The sequence below is a fragment of the Notolabrus celidotus genome, chromosome 19, assembly GCF_009762535.1.
Source record: "Notolabrus celidotus isolate fNotCel1 chromosome 19, fNotCel1.pri, whole genome shotgun sequence".
NCBI classification, from domain to species: domain Eukaryota; kingdom Metazoa; phylum Chordata; class Actinopteri; order Labriformes; family Labridae; genus Notolabrus; species Notolabrus celidotus.
This window is the reverse complement of record NC_048290.1, coordinates 2231785-2252936: the sequence shown is the minus strand read 5'-3', so window position 1 is coordinate 2252936 and position 21152 is coordinate 2231785. Positions and strand designations below refer to the sequence as shown.

The 21152-nt window shown below is 42.6% G+C and overlaps 1 protein-coding gene across 1 annotated transcript in view; it reads right to left on the bottom strand.

Moving 5' to 3' along the window:
- Window positions 1-21152, bottom strand: part of LOC117831070 (membrane-associated phosphatidylinositol transfer protein 2-like) — a 74742-nt gene that overhangs the window by 19753 nt on the left and 33837 nt on the right. The window contains exons 3-19 of the mRNA XM_034709549.1: window positions 20130-20364; window positions 12053-12267; window positions 9848-9969; window positions 9544-9774; window positions 8919-9257; window positions 8734-8829; window positions 8242-8346; window positions 8094-8155; window positions 7311-7401; window positions 6249-6402; window positions 5918-6107; window positions 5712-5831; window positions 3470-3684; window positions 3178-3353; window positions 2500-2670; window positions 2271-2411; window positions 259-420 (exon numbers count right to left, since the gene is read on the bottom strand). Of these exons, the coding sequence (XP_034565440.1) occupies window positions 259-420; window positions 2271-2411; window positions 2500-2670; window positions 3178-3353; window positions 3470-3684; window positions 5712-5831; window positions 5918-6107; window positions 6249-6402; window positions 7311-7401; window positions 8094-8155; window positions 8242-8346; window positions 8734-8829; window positions 8919-9257; window positions 9544-9774; window positions 9848-9969; window positions 12053-12267; window positions 20130-20207 (2668 nt within the window). The 5' untranslated portion in view covers window positions 20208-20364. The remainder of the gene's footprint in view (window positions 1-258; window positions 421-2270; window positions 2412-2499; window positions 2671-3177; window positions 3354-3469; window positions 3685-5711; window positions 5832-5917; window positions 6108-6248; window positions 6403-7310; window positions 7402-8093; window positions 8156-8241; window positions 8347-8733; window positions 8830-8918; window positions 9258-9543; window positions 9775-9847; window positions 9970-12052; window positions 12268-20129; window positions 20365-21152) is intronic.

The following is a 21152-nucleotide window of genomic DNA, read 5'->3' as shown; positions in this document are numbered from 1 at the left end:
GCTAATGACCGAGCTCTGCTCAGAATCCACGCCGTTGGATTTCGGGAACACCTGTTGGATTTTCTGTCGTAAGCGGAACGACGGGGTCCGACAGGACAACCTATTGTAGGGAACAGCCAGCTGGGACAGCAGCCGCGGCCGTTTAGGCGTGCTGACTTCATGACGGGATGTTTGGAGGAAGGAAATGAGAACGTCAACACTTCAAATGTCATAAGTCATAAACATGGATCACACACAGGAGGCCGGAGGGTAACTCACTGGTGGCGATGTTGGAGGCGGTGTAAGAGTCGGCTAACCCCGACACCTGGCTGGCCAAGCTGGCCTCGCTCGCCCTGCGGTTAGATCGGAGGTGAGGGACTCCGGGTGATGTCGACGTGGAGCAAGAACCGTCCACGAACATGTGTGAGTGAAGGGAATCCGCTGCAAAGTGGAGAGAGAGCTCATGATTAAAAAACATTTAAAAACAGGATTTTAATCAATGACTGTATATAAGGATGGACGACGCATCTCCACCTCCTCTAGGAGCAAAAGTGAAGCCAAAATACTCCTGAGCTGGTTCTAACATCTTGCACAGGGGATTTAATTTGGGGAAACAGACTGCGCTGTAGAGATCGGCAGGTTTAGCCCAAGTGACAAACTCGGGTCTTAAGATATGAAGCCAATGTGGAAGTGCTAAAAACTGCAGTTCATCAAGTGTCCACTAGAGGCTGGCTGCAGAAACACAGGAAACCACATACACACCCATTCAAAGAGGACGATCTTTGCAGCAGAAATAAAAAAGTTTACAGATAATTTCTCTATCAGCACACACTGCACAGGGTAATTTTTTTAATAACTTGTTATTTTCTAAGATATTTAACTTACAAGTTTTGCCCAAATAAGGGCATGACTGACTTGATTGACAGGCGGAAAGGCGAAAAGGCTAAAGGCCCGCCTCTTAACCTCACACTAGCTCAGATGAAATTAAGTTGTGTTCAGCATTTCCAATATGGCACCCGCCGACGATCGGCTTCAGAGACAGATGTAAAGAGTGACGTCACGGATGCTACGTCCATTTATTATACAGTCTATGGTTTAGCTACAACATCTAAGCCCCACCCCTTCTGCTAACCATCATTTACTCTACTGTCACTCTTACTTCACTGACTCTCGTGTGAGTGTTCGATACATCTCCTGCTAATCTGGTGCACACAGCGCTGCAAGAGGCTCATTCGTCGACAGAGCTGTCAATCATGAGGCCACGCCCACTTTTTGTAGCATTGAATAAATAATCAAAACTAAACTTCTCTGACAAATGAACACATGGACTTAATCAGTGATAAGAACTAACAAGCCAGAAACCATGTAGGCAGGCTTTGACCTGTAACCGGGAGCTCTACATACTTTGGCTTCACTTTTGTTGAGCTGTCACGTCGTTCATCTTTTTATACCGTCTTCAGCCCTGGCATCATTTCTGCTGGTCGTGATCGAACTGAACAATCTGTTTAACAACTTCATCGTCCAAGAGCTGAGTCCTTAAAAAGCAAACCGTGCTTTCTGCCAACTCTCTGATGTAATGACATCAAACTTTTTAAGAGTGCAGGGAAAGTCGTGAGTTGGCAGAACAAACACGAGACCTGTAAACGCTGACAGAGGTTAGACGATTGGAAAGGTAGTTAACAGCAGAACTTTGTTTATTTATTTATTTACTTTTTTTTATGGAAGTTTGGCTGCTTGGTTTTGTTTTTCTTCCTTGTTTGAGTTTTAAATTCACATTTTTTTCTCAGCAAATAAAGAAAATCCTTCAAAATGTTCTATGTAGACTTCTTTTCTTTTCTCAGAGTTTGATTAGGTATTGATACGAGTGTTATTTCTGTACCTAAATATGAAGCACAGGGAGGTTAAGAGAGGGAAACTGTTAGCCAGGCTCTGTGCAAAGATCCAATACTGAACCAAAGTGTCCAAACAGCTCAGTGTACTTCATACTGGGGGTCATGCAGAGGACTCTTTCTCAACACAGACTCTCAGGAGTCTTGCAAACATGAGGTTTCCCGACTTCCATCACTTTTAAAAGTGAAGCAGGTGCATACTGCAGTTTATTTGACAATAAAGAAGACTTTGAACTTTGTTTTTAACTCAAATATTTTCAAAAACGTCAAAAGCATCCTTAATCTTCGAAGGTACAAAGCTGAAAGTCACGTTAAACACTGTAAATTATGAGTAACTCTATGATAATAAGACTTTTCCCATTTTAAATCATCTAAATGATGCATCAGAAAACCATCACTCACTGTCTGTGTGGATCTGTGAGCTCTGCCAGTTGAGGACCGGCACAGGGAAGGAGGTTTCGTTGATGCTGTTTTCCTGACAGCGCTGATACGCCGAACCGACCGAGTCCAACAGAAGCTGAGGGTTACTCTGAACCGTGTCGACTAGGAGACAAAAGCACGATACATCAGCATCGACTCACCGTGTGGACGTCAGGTAGAGAAACTGTGAAACTGGAATGAATCGTCTCACCCAAGAGAGCCGAGTTTCCGTCTCCCAGAGGAAAGCGCTGGTAACGAGGGACGCTGAAGGGAGGCAGCTGGTGGAACCGTTTGTCCAGGAGTGGCTCGAGACGAGAGGCCGAGGGATCAGCCGGGTGGAAGAGGTTATAAACCTGCTGACAGGCCGGACGCAGAGCGGACACTGCAGAGGAAGAGTGAGCACATTAAAGGGTGTACAAAGAGACAGAATCATGCAAAAGTAACCGTACAAAAAGGGTTAAAAGTGTAAGATTATGATCCAACAACCTGCAAACAAATCATGCTTTAAGTTTAAAATAAAAGACTCAAGGATAGCCGTCTGGATTTGAGTCGTTTGGCGTGCAAACAGACAGAGAGGTCTTTAAAGCCCAAAGGACAAACAGCTTCAAGTAAACCCTGACTTTGATCACGTATTTTTCTCGTCTCAGCCAGAAGTTTTTATCCTTTGAGATCAGAAACATGACCTCTGACCTCTGACCCTGACACCTGCCCTGCAGCTGCTGGAGACATGCATCTCACACAGGAAATAACATCAGCAGCTACAAGTCCCCACTTCCTGCTCACAAGCTGAACAGAAAACTTTCCTTTTCACACCTTCAGTTAAAGCTTAATGAGGAACATCAGATGTAAAGATAAAAAGAAGGACATGAAAGGAGAAACTCTTCCTCACCGTCTAACGAGGGCACCACAGTCTTCCTCAGAGCGAGCACCAGTCCCAGAGGAGAGCCGAACAGGAAGAAGTCATTCACCTCAAAGTCAAACTTCCCCAAAGATCCTCCCTCCAGCATGGTGCTGTTACTGGAGCGCCGCGATCCGGGCTCCCCGTGGAGAACGCTGGAGTGAAGACTGCTCGGAGAGAAAACATGCATACTGTGAGTGTTCAAGTCTTCACTCGGGGACTAAAGTCAGAGAGAGGAGACGTCGAAGTAGGGACACAAAGTTATAAGGTTAAAGTCCTTCACCTGGACAGGAAGGCTTGGTGATGTTTGATGGTGTCCAGCTCATATGTGGAGGAGTCGCTGCGTTTGCGCGGGAGTTGCCTCTTGGGGTCGTCGGGCCCCGAGCAGCGAGGGATGTCGATGTTGCTGCGGCTGAGATGGCGGCTTCCTTCGAGGGTCGGCGAGGAGGAGGGAGAGACGCTGTTTATGACGATGCCTGGAGAGAGAAGGTCTGTGTCCTGGAGACGAGGAGGGGAAGAAACAAAGAGAACTCTGTCAGACTTAAAGAAGGATTTTAAGGCGTTTTTCGACCGGTGGAACCAGGGTCTAAATTTAGTGTGATTCTCTTGATTTAGCAGCTTGTAACAGTAGTCTTCTCTCAGCCCACCGTGAATGCGTCTCTCCTCCCGGTGTTCCGGTTTTAAAAGTGACCCTGTAAACTGGAGACCTTCAGCTGAACGTCAAAAAAAAATTGTTCAAAAAAATGTGTTCAAAAAAGTTGTTCAAAAAAAAATTTGTTCAAAAAAATTGTTCAAACATTTTTTTTCCCAAAAAAATGTTTCAAATTTTTTTTTTCAAAAAATTTTTTAAAAACTTTTTTTTCAAAAATTCTTTTTCAAAATGTTTTTCTTCCAATTTTATTTTTGTCAATTTTTTTTTCAAATGTTTTTGTATTATTTTTTTTTGTTTGTCATTTTTTTGGAATTTTTTTTTTTTCAAAAAACATTCACAGTCATTGTTTTTTCCATCTGTGATTCACTTGATTTCTCTTTCTTTCATTAGTTTTTATTTGTTCTATCTTTTTTGTATGTGTGTGTACTTTTCAAAAGAAGAAGCTGTGATTCTCTTGATTTAGCAGCTTGTAACAGTAGTCTTCTCTCAGCCCACCGTGAATGAGTCTCTCCTCCCGGTGTTCCGGTTTTAAAAGTGACCCTGTAAACTGGAGCCCTTCAGCTGAACGTGTCAGTGTTTGTGGAGTTTACACAGCTGTTGAAACACAGAGGGAGTTCCTGGGAATGCAAACTAGTTTAGTTTTTATTAAGATTTCAAAATATCCTCATCAGATATTTAATGATGGTCTAAAGACGTTTATGAGGGATGCATCCGGCTGAGAGTCTCCAGTTAACAGGGTCGCTGTTTAAACCAAAACACCGGCCGATCTCTGCCACGGCTTTTTGAGTTCAAAAGGATTTTAAAGCCGTGTTAAAACGTCTTTGCTACTCGTGCTTATCTCCTCTCACGTGTTGATTCATTCATTGCTTTTTACATGTTTTTAACCGCAGGCGCAAAATTTTCACTTTTTTCATGTTTATCCAATTTTGGAGCACAATTTCAATTTTCAGGAAAATGTATTTTTTTACGACAGGCTCCGGGTCAACTTTTTTGTCAATTTTTTTTTGTCTTTTTTTTTTTGTCAAAAATTTTTTGTCAATTTTTTTTTTTCAAAAAAAAAAAAAATTTAAAACTTTTTTTCAAAACTTCTTTTTCAATACTTTTTTTCAATACTTTTTTTTCAAAAACATTTTTCCCCCCAAAAAAATTTCAAAACTTTTTTCAAAAATGTTTTTTCAAAAAACAAAGATGAGGGATGCATCCGGCTGAAAGTCTCCAGTTAACATTGTCGCTGTTTAAACCAAAACACCGGCCGATCTCTGCCACGGCTTTTTGAGTTCAAAAGGATTTTAAAGCCGTGTTGAAACGTCTTTGCTACTCGCGCTTATCTCCTCTCACGTGTTGATTCAGTGAATCCATCTGTGATGAAATATAGCACCATCTAAAACAGACCAGCTGAGTCTCTTCATGCTAACAGGCTAACTGTTGTGTTGCTCATAATGATACCTGCCTGTCCGTCTGCTTCTATGGTGTCATCTGTGATGAATGGCATTCGTCTTTGTTTTACTGCCCTCTACTGGTCTGGTGGTGTAGTGCATTTACTTTTTTTTTTCCTCCATACGTCACTGGCCTGATTTGGACGATCTACCCGGGACTTCAGCTTGCAGTCGAAATGCAGACAACAATGGGGGCACAGGAACCTTTTAGTTCTGGGGGAAGTAGTTCTGGGGGCTAAAAGACCCCGGAACTCTTGGTGGAAATGCACCTATAGGTTTGTCTTTCTTAGGATACACTTTTCCACTAGTGTCATCATCAGTTCATAGCTTTAATTTGTTCTGTTACTTTATATTGATGTGTTTGAAAACCTTCTGTTTTCAAACGGTCTTGAACGCAGCATGAGTCTGGTTTGATGTGAGATGCATGAGAGAAATACCTGAACACTGATGGCGCTGCCTCGTCTGCTGCTGTTCTGGCTTTCTGAAACGATCACAGAGCTGCTGCAGAGAGCGTCGAACCCCAAGATCCCCCCGACACAGTCCCCGATAACACACACCTGAAACACAGATACACAAAACCATCACCACATGACCCCCCACACAGTGAATGAACACCATGTGGACCTTCAGGTTGCACACTCACCTGCCCGTTAAACGTGGCTCCTTCTAAAGACTTGATGAAGTCGCTGTACACCTGGTTGGCTCGGAGGATGACGGTCGCCACTGCGTCCTGGTACTGTGGAGCAGAGGTGGCTAACAGTGGCAGAGCAGCCAGAGGGATGTGGTCCTGACTGCTGGACAGGCAGCCTTCATCGTAGCTGTAAGGACTCAGGCTGACGAGGCAAGGACACATTCTCTTTTAAGTGTGTGTGTTTGTGTGTGTGTGTGTGTGTGTGTGTGTGTGTGTTTAACATTGACACAGCAGGCTGTGCACATCATGCAGCAGATCATCTTTACACTCGTGTATTGCTCACTTTGAGACGAGGGAGAAGGCGTCGACACACACAGCAGGGCAGGGGACCATCCGGATGGCGATGCGGCCCAGAGCTGCGGGGTAGTGGACCCTCATCACCGTCTCGAAGGCTCCGCTCAGCGTGTTTCCATCTCCCTGTTTGCTGTTCTGTTCACCTGAAGACAAACAACAACAACAACAGGTCACGAATCACTCATGTTGCTTGAAAGACACTCGATCAGTGTTTACAGCGTTTGTGCTCCTTCGAGAGCAAAGCAATCAATTTGATTGTCATGAAGCGACAGGCAGTCCTTCATTCTTTAAATGAACACGACAAAACTAACCTTTAACAATACATTCCTAGTAAGCAAATATAAAACCTTAGAGACAAGCTTTAAGATTTCTGTAGAGTTCAACGCAGGAAAAAAACAACATGGAGCAGATTTCCCTCTTCACTATCCTTGGATACATCTGTTAACCATGAAGAGACCTGGGTTTAAGTGCACTGGATGACATAAAACTCCCTGTGATCATGCAGCAAAGAGAGTTTTTTATGCTTTTTTATTAATGCAGTAAAAGTATTAGCCTTCTCAAGATGTAGGATTATATCTCTGCAAAAACATAGTTTGATGCAACCAAAAACAGGCTGTAAACTTCATGAAATTGTATGCACCAACATCTGATTTTAAAACATGAATATGCAGAAGTCTTTTTTGGTCCATCTAGTTTGCATAAGTCCAAAGTTTTTCCTCTTTTAGCTCCATTTTGGGTCTCCACCACCTCCTAAGTGGAATATCAGCCTCTTAAACCAGCTAAATGCTGACTATGTCTGTCTGGTATTCTGTACTTTAAAGGGAACTTGTTGCTGCTTGACATGACAGACAGAGTGAACAACATTTGTACACTGAAGCCAAATGAAAGATGCTAAAATGGAAAGATTGCGTGGTTTTGGATATTACAACATAATCTGTGAATCCATTGTTTTCATAAACATGCACATTACATATGGCTTATAAAATGGGAATGGAGCATGTCTAAAATTTGACTTTTATAGCAATGTTTCAGGATATGTTTGTTGCTTTACCTGAGCCAGTGTCCAGAATGTTTCCTCCATGCAGGACCAGGACCAGGACGTGGATTTTGGACGGCTGGAGACGCTGCTGAGACGATAAGTCCTGCAGGTGAGACGACAGAAGATAACAGAAAACAAGAGTTATGGATTGTTCTCAGGGAAATGAGGAAGAACACAGAGTAAAATAATAAGCATCATGGAGGGGAAATACCTTGTACTATTAGTAAACTTATAGATAAGCCAAATTACTTTTAATATATTAAGATTTCTCTTTTTAAATTCATTCTAAACTGAGTATTTTGGGGGTTGTTGACTGTTATCTATAAGTTATTTAATTAAAGTTTAATCAAAGATTTGACAATTTGGTGGTATTGCTCTGTTCTGAGAGCTCCCTGCTTTTCTACGTGCATTCGTGGAACACCAAAGCTTGAGGTGGGCAGAGCACACCTCCCCTCCCATTCATTCATTCATGTGCACATATAAAAAGGGAAGGAGCTTTCTGTCCTGAGAGCTTCCTGCGCATACATGGAACACCAAAGCTTAGGGAGGGGAGAGCACACTTCCCCTCCTTTTGATGTGCATACATGCAAATTCGACAAGGCAGGGAGAGCAGCAGCAAAGGCATCAGTGACAATGCATACAGATACAGCATAATAGGGGAGCTGGGGTTGAGGCGGGTTATAGCAGGTAGACCAGGCAGGCAGAGCACATCCTGAACTACATTAACTAACGCTATGCTGAATATGTTAACGTGAGAGAGAGATGAATAAGATTAGAAAGAAAGAGAAACTTTACCTCCATCACCCTCTCCTCGTTCATCACGGCGTACTCCCCACCCGACTCGTGATACAAGGACTCTGTAAACCATCAGTCTGTTTACTTTCTTCTGTCAGAGTGATATTAAACTTTAGAATCAGTGTAAGTGAACGAAGGAGTAACTCACCGTGTCCTTCGTCCACCTCGCTGGTCTCGATCTTGTCCATCAGGTCGTTGGAGCTCCACTTGGTGATCTCTTTGGCGAACATCTCCTCGTTGTCTGAAAAGTCCTCTGAGAGATTTACAGAAGAAGAGACTTCCGACTTATTCACCCCCTCATTACAAAAAACAGAACCAAGGATGGCGGCTGCTTATCTGCTGTTTGTCTTTAAGGCATGAATGAGCTGGCTCCTTTACACACAGCTGCCAAAATGCGGGCAGAGCACAGTCAGAAATCTCACCTGCTTCTGCCTTTGCTGGTGTTTCAAAAAATCCAGATTTGTTTCCTTCTTAATGTCAGGTTTTTGCTGTCATAGTCTTCCCCTGCAAAGTTTTCTTTGTTTATGTTCAATCTAACCTTTAACCACATAGCTAGGGGTCATTTGTGGACTGATTTTTTGGTGGAGGAGCCCCAATACAGAGTGTGAAAAGTACAGTGTGCAAAAAGTGATGAATTTACCGTGAGCGTCAAAGAACTCGTCGTCCGTACTGTCCTCTGAGTCTCTGGCGATACTCTGCATCCTCCACTCTGAGATGCTCTGATGAGACGGACTCCCTGCGAGTGTAAAAACACAGAGTGACGTAAACATGCACAGAAACCTTCTGCATCACGTGAACACATCAGGTCTTAACTCTCCTCCATACCTCCTCTCTTCGACGACCTGTTGGACGACCTGGAGGACGTGGACCACTGTTTGGTGAGCTCCCCTCGAGTCTCCAATGAGTCCCCCAGCTTCCCGCCTCCCCCTTCTATCTCTGCGGTCGTCCCCCCCGTGTCGCCTCCCTGCTCCTGGTCCTGGCTCACAGAGGAGCCGTTGGTCTCTGGTCCCCCTTCCTCGTTCAGGCTGTACTGGGCCATCTTCTTGGCTAATGCGAGCTGCGTCTCCAGCTCCAGCTGCCGGATGTCCTCGATGGTGAGACCGTACCACTCGTCCTGCCAGCACCAGGCCTGCCTGTGAGCCCGGACCATCACTTTACGCAGACCTGAGGGATACAGAGGAAGGGGAACTTACTTTAGAGGAAACAAACAAACAGAACTTTAAAATATGACGTACAATATACTGTCAGAGATTCACCGCTGTTTCACTCATAACTTGTTATGCTCGTTTATTTGACCTCCAATAGTTCCAGAGAAGGAAAACTGACGCCAAGATGTTGTTAAGTTGCACAAAATCTTAAATCTCTGACCTCAAACTGCAAGAATTAAAAAGTAGACCCTTAAAGGTGTGAACGGTGAAGTCTAGGACCTCATCCCCTCCGCCGTACGTACCCACGTCGTGTATGAAGCGTTCAATCTTGGACTGCATGCCCCAGTATCTGAACTCCACCTTGCAGAGTTTGTAAGCACACATGACGGGACAACTTGGACTCTGGTTGATCTCCTCGATCCAGTCGTCTGACAGCGGACCTCGTTTGGTTTTTAGAGACTGATACAGCTTTGGGTCCTCCTCCACCAGGTACTCGTGAGGAGCGATGTAGTCCTTCACGATGTCTATGGGGTCTGCAGGAGGGAGAGGTCGTTAATAGAGGTGTGTCCTGAGGTGTGTGTTTCTCATGTTTGATGATAGACTCACCGATGGTCCTCTGTCTCTTCTCAGCGGAGGACAGGTTGAACACATCCCCCTGGTTTCCGGTATCTGGTTTATAATAGGTCTCGATGTCGATAGAGAACTTCTCCACGAAGGGACACGTGTACCTGAGAGATGAACAGGTGGAAGGAAGTCGTCAACAGAGCAGAGGCTGTTTCACTTCCACGTTCTCAGGAGGATAACTTTTGAGCATGCATTATGTTCAAACATAAAGCAGGAGCCTCAAATCTTTGATGAAATCCCTCGTCTTTATGGTTTTAAGACATCAGGACGACACAAAAGGTGCATTTCATCCAAGAGTTCCTGGGAAGACGTTTCAACATGGGCCGATGTTTTGGTTTAAACAGCGACCCTGTTAACTGGAGACTCTCAGCCAGATGCATCCCTCATACACGTCTTTAGACCATCATTCAATATCTGATGAGGATATTTTGAAATCTTAATAAAAACTAAACTAGTTTGCATTCCCAGGAACTCCCTCTGTGTTTCAACAGCTTCTTTTGAAAAGTACACACACATACAAAAAAGATAGAACAAATAAAAACTAATGAAAGAAATAAGTGAATCACAGATGGACAAACAATGACTGGGAATGGTTTTTGGAAAAAAATTACAAAAAAATTACAAAAAAATTACAAAAAAATTACAAAAAAATTGACAAAAAAAAAAATTGGAAGAAAAAGTATTGAAAAATATTTTTTGAAAAAAAATGTTTGAAAATTGTTTTTGAAAAAAAAGTTTTGGAAAAAATGTTTTGAAAAAAAAGTTTTGAAAAAAAAGTTTTGAAAAAAAAGTTTTGAAAAAAAAAGTTTTGAAAAAAAAGTTTTGAAAAAAAAGTTTTGAAAAAAAAGTTTTGAACCATTTTTTTTTAAACTTTTTTTTAAATTTTTTTTTTGAAAATCTTTTTTTTGAAAAAAAAGTTTTGAAATGTTTTTTTGAAAAAAATTAATTTCACAAAAAAAAATTGCCAAAAAAATGACAAAGTTGACCTGGAGCCTGTTGAAAAAATACATTTTCCTCAAATTTGAAATTGTGCTCCAAAATTAGATAAACATGAAAAAAGTGAAAATTTTGCGCCTGCGGTTAAAAACATGGAAAAAGCAATGACTGAATCAACACGTGAGAGGAGATAAGCGCGAGTAGCAAAGACGTTTCAACACGGCTTTAAAATCCTTTTGAACTCAAAAAGCCGTGGCAGAGATTGGACGGTGTTTTGGTTTAAACAGCGACCCTGTTAACTGGAGACTCTCAGCCGGATGCATCCCTCATAAACGCCTTCAGACGATCATTAAATATCTGATGAGGATATTTTGTTTGCATTCCCAGGAACTCCCTCTGTGTTTCAACAGCTGTGTAAACTCCACAAACACTGACATGTTCAGCTGAAGGTCTCCAGTTTACAGGGTCACTTTTAAAACCGGAACACCGGGAGGAGAGACGCATTCGCGGTGGGCTGAGAGAAGACTACTGTTACAAGCTGCTAAATCAAGAGAATCACAGCTTCTTCTTTTGAAAAGTACACACACATACAAAAAAGATAGAACAAATAAAAACTAATGAAAGAAAGAGAAATCAAGTGAATCACAGATGTGTGTGATGTTATTGAGGACAGAGGGAGGAATAAAAACACTGCGGTTAATCTACCAATCAGACATGTTCAGCATTGCAGGCCCTGCCCACAGAAAGTCCTGGGACCTTTAAAAAGTACTACCCCTCTAGCAGGGGCTTTTTAGGGGGAGATTATCTGCCTCTGAACTAAATATAGACCCTGGGTCCACCGGTCGAAATGCACTTAGTTCCATGGTAAAGTTCCTCTGGTCGAAAAACGCCTAAAGAGTCTGCAGTTCATGAAAATGTGATTCTGATTCCTAATAAACTAAAACATCCTCCTCAGCAGAAACAGAGAGAAAGTTTGTTAAATTAATGGATCTTAAAGTCGTGGAATAAAAACCATTAACAGCACTTTATGACTAAAGGTCGACCCTCCTGCTCCTGATGATGCCAGACGCCTCAGAGCGAGTGTTTTAGCTCAGGAGGTTTTTAGTGTCGCAGCTCTTTAGCGATATCTCATTTCAAACTAAGAGACCGTTAATCACTTTAAATATCTGCTCATCCCTCGTTCTTTTCACTCCTTTCTGTAACGTTGAGCCTCTCGCTGTGAAAAATAAGAACAGTGTGTTGTTGTCTCACCGGGTCCGTGTGTAAGGGTAAGCGTTCCAGGACTCCTCCTCCACTCGCAGGGCGGCCTGAGGCAGGATGGCACAGAACCAGGACGGGATGTGTTTGCCGATGTGGTACACTTTGTGCGTGTACTGACCCGAGCCCCCGGGTCCGTCCTCGTAAGGCTTGTTCTCCAGGATCTCCACGCCGCTGCCCTCGCCGCAGCTCTCCTCTCGACTCTTTTTCTGCAGAGAGACAGAAACATGACAGGACTGTAGCAGGACTCATGGTTCTTGTACTTTCAAACAGGAACTTTTAAGAACTTAGTTTGGAACCTGGTCCCTGCTGTGTAAATCTCCCCTCCCCTTGAGGAAGTTCCTGCAGTGAAACATATCATCACTGACTGAAACCACCAGAGATGTGAAGGCAGAGAGGACGAATATTAGATTTGGGACAACGCGGGGAACAAATCACTCCATGAGGAGAACCCAAAGTCAACCTCCTCCAGGCTTGTTCCTGAGCTCCTTCCTTTAAGTCCACATTAAACCCCCGTGAGTCTGACACAGCGCTCCTGTCCCTCGCTCAGGTCTAACCTTGTGAAATCCCCCCCCACACAGAGCGGGATGGATGATGCAGCAGAAGCAAAGTGATGAGCTGGAACGAAAAACGCTGCCATGTGGAGGAAAAGAAGAAACTGCTCGTCTTTTAGTTCCTTCAGTCAAATCGAACATCTTACTCTCCTCACTGATCACTTCCTCCTTCTGCAGCGAACGATCTGAACTCTGGGAAGGGTTTATTTATTACTTTCTTTGGTGCAACTCCAGATATATCACTCCACTATGCTGAATCGCACTTGAATGCACTTAAATGCACTATTTGTATATCTCATATGTGCTCTTGTGATGTATGTGTTTCCATCTGTTCCATCTGAACTCTGTTTTGACGTGCTGGGGACGACAGATGAAAATTAGCCTTATGGGTAACTTACATGGATGCTATTCTGAAATGTTCATTAATATGCACTGTCCCTTTAAATAAATAAAGAAAGAAAGAAAGAAAGAAAGAAAGAAAGAAAGAAAGAAAGAAAGAAAGAAAGAAAGAAAGAAAGAAAGAAAGAAAGAAAGAAAGAAAGAAAGAAAGAAAGAAAGAAAGAAGAATAAACAAACAAATAATTAAATTAAATTAAGATAAGATAAGTTAAATTAAATTAAAGTTGAAATAAATGAAGTTAAATTAAGTTAAATTAAATTAAAATAAATTGAGTTAGTTTAAGTTAAGTTATATTAAATTAAGTTAAGTTAAGTTATGTTAAAGCTGCTGTGAGGAACTTCTGGTTTGTATGGATTCTAGTGCCCCCTTGTGGACAAAGTGATACCTCTTATCTCTTGTCCTGTAAATGCAAAATGAGTGTCTTCAGACAATAACCTCATCCTGTTGTCTTTTAGCATTTAGATTTATCACACAGTGTGATTATTTGCAATGAAAACAGCCAAAAAAGGGTGTTGCTAGAGCGAGATGTCAATCATCTGTTCTGGCACCTACCCCCTCAGAGCAGTTTTAGACATTAAAAATGACAACAGAGAAGGTATCAGTGTTGTTGTGGATGGTCTTGTTTGCTTTTGAGGGTCAAAAAGAGGCATCAGTATCAGTTTCAGTCTGTTTCTCAGCCAGTTAAAAACTCCTCATAGTGCCTTTAAATTAAATAAAATAAAATAAAATTAGGTTAAGTTAAGTTAAACTAAAATAAAATAAATATATATTTACTTGAAATTAGTCACAAGGAAAATTACTATCTGAGATTCCCTGAAATTTTAAACTAACATGGCCAAGTGGGAAGAAAAAAAAAGAGACCTCAGACAGATCCCTGAGGGACGCCACAGGACAGAGGAGCTGCGTCACACATATAAGGACCAAGTGAGGAAGAAAAACCCTGATCTGAACCATTTTCTGTTCACAAACTAATCCAAGAGTAAAGTCACAGGAACGTTAGGTTAGCAGTTTTAAAATGACCGGTTTGTGTTTCAAACATCTCAGGCACAAAAACCAAATAGGAATCATGAATCAGAGTAGTAGCATAAATCATGTATGAGGGGATATTGTCCAAAATTATTCCTAAAAATAGAACCAAAATGTGCTCAAAATAAACACATGAAGCAGAGCTCCTTCTAGAAACCCTCCCTGAAGATGGCGTTCGTGCTTTAAGGTGACAGATTATCTTTAATGTATGTTTGAGTACCCCAACGATCAAACATCACATGGTGCAGAGGTAATAAATCACCTCCTGTATTTGCTCTGTGGTTTTAATTAAATTATAAATCTTTGTTGTGTTTTAATCTCACTGCTGAGTCTGTGTAATAACTGTCAGGCTGCCGTCACTGTACCCCGTCTCCAAACCCGTGATTGAACAGCGGTTTGATTCCCTCCACTGTAATGTGCTGCGGGTCGAGGAACAGCGGAGCGTGAATACAAATCAGGGCGATCATTATGAACAGGCAGAGTGGGGGGGCTCGGGGTCAAGAACGAGAGCTCAGATTGAACATGCAGCCCTCTCTGCTGAAGACTTCAGGGAGGTGCTATCAGTAATGAAGGTCAGAGGAGGCAAACAGCTGGAAAATTGCTGTAATCTAGCAGGTAATGTAATTTAGGAGAGGAGCTGAGGGCCTTAAATTACCCTCTGCTGCTGCTGCTGCTGCACCGAGGATCTGTATTAATGACACACGTCTTAGAGCGCGCAGCAAAGAGTGCAAAGTGAATACATACAGCTTCTCCATGGGGACCTATGGATCTTTATGAAAACAACCGAGGTGGTTTCATGAGTATTCTCTGAAGGTCTGAAGACGCTAAAATGGAGCCAGTCAGCGCTGTAAAAATATCCACTCCATGTAAATATAACCTTCAGCTCTCTCTGCAGACTCTAAAATGTGATGTGCATGGATACTGGGTGCTTCAAACCCTGAGGATGCTGCGTCTGCTGCTGAGCTGAGCTGAGCTGAGTTATCAAAATGAAGCCAGTTGCACATTAAGGGGACATTTAAAAAAAGAACTGCATGCTTTGGCAATCACCAAACCTGCACAAATAAGACAAACTCCTCAGAGCAGCTGGAGAGGTAACAAGGACTCATAACTGCTGCAGAGCAAACAGCCGGTCTGTTTGCACACGTTCAATTAGGTGACTGTAATAAATCCAAGGTAGCATTGTCCTGTTTTGTGCAAACAGGCCTCACTGCAAAACAAAGTCCAGCACTAATATCCACCTCAAATTATCTGTAACTGCATCCAGACGTCCAAGTGATACCACAAAACTAGCATCACCTCTGATAGGTCTGGCCTCTTAAGACTCTAGAAGACCTCCCCTCACTCTGCATTTTCCCCTGACTGGTGAAGAGTTGACAGCTCTTCTTTGCACTCTATAACTGAACATGAATATGAACTAAGATGCTTTTTAATAAGTCAATAAAAAGCCCTGTCTTTAAAAACAGTCCTGCAGATTTATCACTCCCACAGTCTGCTCTACAGGAGTTTATGAGCTTCAGCTTACTCCAATCTCCTCCTACATACTCGTGTGGTCAGCACTGACTGAAATTTCAACAATGAGAATTTGTTGCAAACACGGTGTAATCAGGTCAGAGAGTCCAAAACTAAAACTAATTATGATCTGTTTTCAAACTGCTATAATACAGTGACAACATCAACGTGTCAGGAAACAGATTTATGTTTCAGGATTTTAATACATTTTGTATTTTTGGAGTGACAGGAGGAGAAAAATGATTGTCATGATGACTTCTCCAAAGCATTTGGGGTTTAAAACATGATCTATGCAAAGATCTAAGTTTAGCATGTTTTATACTTCAAACAAAAATGATAAATAAGAGGTTAAACAAACAGGTTCAGAGAGAATGTAAAGAAAGCTAACCTTATATAGTAGCTATCTAGCAGCTTTACATGATTTACAACTCAAAAAACTCTTCATTGATCTCAGACTGGTGTCTTTGAAAACCCTCATTTGAGCTCCAGTCTGACATTTTCAGCCACTGTCTCTTTAAGGCCCCCCAAGCATTCCAGAACCCTGCACTCTGGAACACAGCATTCTGGAACCCAGGATTCCGAAACCCAGGATTCCGGAACACAGCATTGCAGAAACCAGGATTCTGGAACCCTGCACTCCAGAACCCTGCACTCTGGAACACAACATTCTGGAACGCAGCCGTCCAGAAACCCAGGACTCCAGAACTTAGCATTCCAGATCCCTGCACTCTGGAACCCAGCATTACGAAACCCAGCATTCCGAAACCCAGGATTCCGAAACCCAGGATTCTGGAACACAGCATTCCGGAACACAGCATTCCAGAACACCGCATTGCAAAACCAGGATTCTGGAACCCTGCACTCCAGAACCCTGCACTATGGAACACAACATTCTGGAACACAGCTCTCCAGAAACCCAGGACTCCAGAACTTAGCATTCCAGATCCGTGCACTCTGGAACCCAGCATTCCGAAACCCAGCATTCCGAAACACAGGATTCTGGAACACAGCATTCCGGAACACAGCATTCAAGAACCCTGCATTCTGGAACACAGCATTCAAGAACCCTGCATTCTGGAACACAGCATTCCAGAACCCTGCATTCTGGAACACAGCATTCCAGAACCCTGCATTCTGGAACACAGCATTCCAGAACACTGCATTCTGGAACACAGCATTCAAGAACACAGCCTTCTAGAACACAGCATTCAAGAACCCTGCATTCTAGAACACAGCATTCAAGAACCCTGCATTCTAGAACACAGCATTCAAGAACCCCTGCATTCTGGAACACAGCATTCCAGAACCCTGCATTCCAGAACCCTGCATTCTAGAACACAGCATTCAAGAACCCTGCACTTTGGAACACAGCATTCCAGAACACAGCATTCCAGAGGCCTCCTCTACTGTTGCCACGCTACAAAGTCGTCATGAGTTAATCGCTGTTTCTCTTTTGGAAATGACCAATCATGAAATATGGTGGTATGTCTCAGACCTCAGGTCTGACCTGGAAAATTTAGAAAGTAGCAAAAAAAAAATTCAAAAAAACCCCCCCAGAGCAGGCCGTTTCTGTTCAGTAAGTGTTCAGTTTATTCTGCTCTTTTAGAGAAGAACACGTCGTTCAGAGCAGCCTGCGTCTCATGCTGAGATTACTCCAACACAGTTTGAAACTTTCCCCTCGTTCAGTCCTGACATCAAACATTTCTTCTTTTTTTAATCTGTTTGTTATAAAAGGACAAAGCAGAGCTCTTCCTCTTTGATCTGTGTGTCTCTGAACACAGGAGGTACAGAGCGCCCTGCATGCTGACGTACTCGATTGATATCTAATGGAAAAAGATTTGATCAGATTCAGGCGGCTGACAGAGTCCGTGCTGAACTGGGACAGATGCTGATCGTTTGATTCCGGCCTGAGCCCGGAACTCTTCCTCTGGTGACTGATGAACTAAGAAGGGACACAAACATTTCAGCCCTGATATTAATGAGACACAACTTCAAGCGTGCAGTTAATATGTATAAATGAACATATTATGAACGTATGAACTGCTGTGTTTTCATATGAAGTAAAGAACCTGGTCTGAGTCTCAGAGAGAGGGAGCTGGTTCCTGTGACTCTGTTCATAGAGCTGCATAAAAACTCAAACTGCGCCCTGTATTTAGACCCAGACATAATGTTTCCATGGTAACTCTGACTGCACCATCTCCCCCCCTCTCTCCCTCTCTCTCTCTCTCTCTCATATCACAAACAAATGATGGCAGCCGCTGCCATGCTGCAGCTGATGTCACCGGTTACTGTGGCAACCTGGAGTTCAACTGTGACGCTGGAGCAGGAGGCAGGGTCCAGCTGGGTGTGTGTGTGTGTTTTTGTGTGTGTGTGTGTGTGTGTGTGTGTGTGTGTGTGTGTGTGTGTGTGTGTGTGTGTGTGTGTGTGTGTGTGTGTGTGTGTATGTGTGTGTGTGTGTGTGTGTGTGTTAACCCTACACACACAGAGAAATATAAAATACCACAAACACATAAAGTTTTAATTACCGATCAATGTATTTAATTTTATTTATTTATTCTTATTTATTTATTGATTTATATTCATTCATTTATTTATATTTATTATTTATTTATATTTATTTACGTATTTATTTATATATATATTTCATATTCATTTATTTATTTATTTATTTATTTATGTATATGTATTTTTTATTTTCATTCATTTATTTATTTATTTATTTGGGGTGGTTTTCGAGAGCTAAACTATGAACTCATGTCTGCACACCTGAAGTGAAAGAAAGCACTAACTGCAGGCTCCTCTAACACCTCAGTCTGAATATCTCCTGCAGAAATGCACTTTAAAAAGATAAAATCTCTGGGCAACAGCTGAGGAGGATTCGTGCAATCAGCATGCCAGCCTCATGATCTGTCAGAACTTGTGTGCTTTAATACAGACATGCTTTTGTTTCTTCCAGGTGATCATGCTGACTGCAACTTAGACAAATGAACAGAGCAGCATGAAGCTACTACAGAAGGTTTGCAGAAACGTCATTTTACCACCAGGACACGCCCCCTCAGTCGGACTGAGTGGCTAAACATCCTGCAACGTGATGTAAGCAGGAGAGAAACAGACGAGAATCTGCTTCAATTAAAGGCATTTAGACTCGGCAGAGATTCTCACTGTTTACCAAAGACATGTGGAAAAAATCACATGTGGGTTTAAAAGCCGGGGAAGTACACAAAGCAAACCCTGCAGAAAGTTGGTGTTACTTTAGGACTTAAACTTTCACTTCATGAAAAACAACTGGGACAGAAGTCATGTTCAAGTATTGATTTGATTCATCTGTGATAAATACCAACAGATTCATAAATTTGTGCATCTTTTACTGCAGACAACCCTGAAACAGACGTCACAGGACATCAGGACCGAGCTGAACAATGTAATCCAGAGTCCTGAGATGATGCAATTGTTCTGAATGCTTTTGGTGGTTCATGCTCCGTTGAAGTGACCACAGTGACTCCTCCTGCAGTCCCTCTACTCAAACATCAACTTTGCATCGCTAAGACTGCAGCCACGCCAGGCCAAGATTATTTACCAGCCTTTTTGAGCATCACGTTTCACTCTGCAACCAAAAAAACTTCAGCCTAGCTTAACTTTTACCTAAAGATACTGACAGCCAACAACTTCTCAGTGTTCAGAGTCACGTCACCGTCATTTTTCTGTTGATTCTGGTGAAAGATCTGAGTCACTGGACGTCTTAATTTTCACATAACAGAAATAGAAGATGAGCAAAAGTTTGTATCGGCCTACAGAGTGCTGCAGACAAACTACAAAGAGAATATTAACTGATAAAAAACTGTGATATCTGTTGTTTTAAAGCGGTTTTAACAACTATTAGTTTGTAATAAGGAGGCTCCTTTTACAATCATTCACAGACATGAAGAAGAAGCAGCGGTAACAAATTGTGACTTGGCTAATTTAGGTTTCAAATCAGCACACTGTAACTGTCTTTGTTTATCAAAATAATTCAGTTATCTAAATCCAGAACATCAATATGCTCCAAAACAAACAACCTCAACCAGCAGCCATCGTAAAGAGTAAAGTGTGACTCCTATTTCCATCTCCTTGTCTTTGATTCGTGCACACGCTGGCACAAACATCCACTTTCTGCACATTTTCTCAAAACAAACCTTCCTCCTACGATTCAGAGAATCTTGTTTATCTGTGTTTTCTTTTACTGTTTGTGTGTTTGCAGAAAAAAAAAACCCACAAACAGTAAAAATGAAACATAATCCTCGGACATATGGAGCACCATCTGGTCTGCAGGACGACACTGCCCCTGCAACCCTTAAACCAGCGCTCTGCTCCTGGTACAGCTCGACACGATGACACCGTGAACTTATGACCTCCACCTCCTCCTCCTCCTCATCCTGCACCGCCTCCACACACAGACCTGAACCTGCGCCGTTTCCACATCACCTGAGAACCCTCCTGCAGCACCTTGTACAACACACACTCCTCACAATAACTCCTTTAACTGGAGACAACAAACAGCTTTCCTTCTGTAATCGTGCATGACTCTGTTGGGAGAAGCACTCACCTGGATCATGTAGAGCTGAGCGATGCGGTACTCCTCCACGCTCATCGGCATGGGGATACGATACTCCTTGATCAGCATGGTTGTGCTTGAATTGAGCCGAGTGTGTGTGTGTGTATGTGTGTGTGTTTGTATCCAGAGGGGAAGGAGTGTAAGAGGGTAGACGCTCCTCTCGGTCGGCTTTGCTACCCGAGCAGCATGTTCAGACAGCGAGGACAGGAGGCATCGTTAGTCACACCTGAGAGGAGGAGAGAGCAGAGACAGACAGCAGACTTTAAAGTGGGATGAAAAGACAGGAAACACACCCGATCGTGGAGATTCTAGTTTCCTGCATTACTTACAAACCCAGCAGAGGAGTTAGCATGTTTTTCTGAAGGATTAAACCCCCGTACACAAGCCAACACATCCGGTGTGTGTCATAAAGCCCGCCCACAGATCTGTTACAAGGTAATCCACTGACCCAGCAACATCCCCTGAAATCCCCCAGCAACCTAAATCCAGACTGCGCTACACGCCGAAGATTCAGCCAAGTTGTTGTGGTCCATGTAGTCTTTAAATCCAACTGTTTGTAGTTTACAAGAGCATTTAGTTTTATACTCCAACACCACGGGGAAATATGACACCTCTTAATCCCCCACGGTGATGTTTTAAACACAGGGGGGCAAGTTTTAACACGAGAACATTTGATCACTTTGTGAAATCACCATTTCAGCCGCTTGTGTGCAGCAGAAACAAGCTCCAAACACAAGACTGACACTGACATCTACCTTTACATCAATAAAGCTGCATACCAGTCCTTTATCTAGACATCCTACAGATCCAAAGCAACATAATTATTCACTTGGACTCCATTTAGTGCCGGCCCAATCAAGTTTTACTCATTTATTACCGTCTTTTAGCTCTGTTTTTGTTCTCCACCACCTTCTAAATGAAGTATGTGGTTCTAAAGCTTCTGAATGCTCCAACATGTGAGCCACCAACTTCTCTCCTACAAGAAGCAACCTCTACAGTTGAGAAATGAAGCCA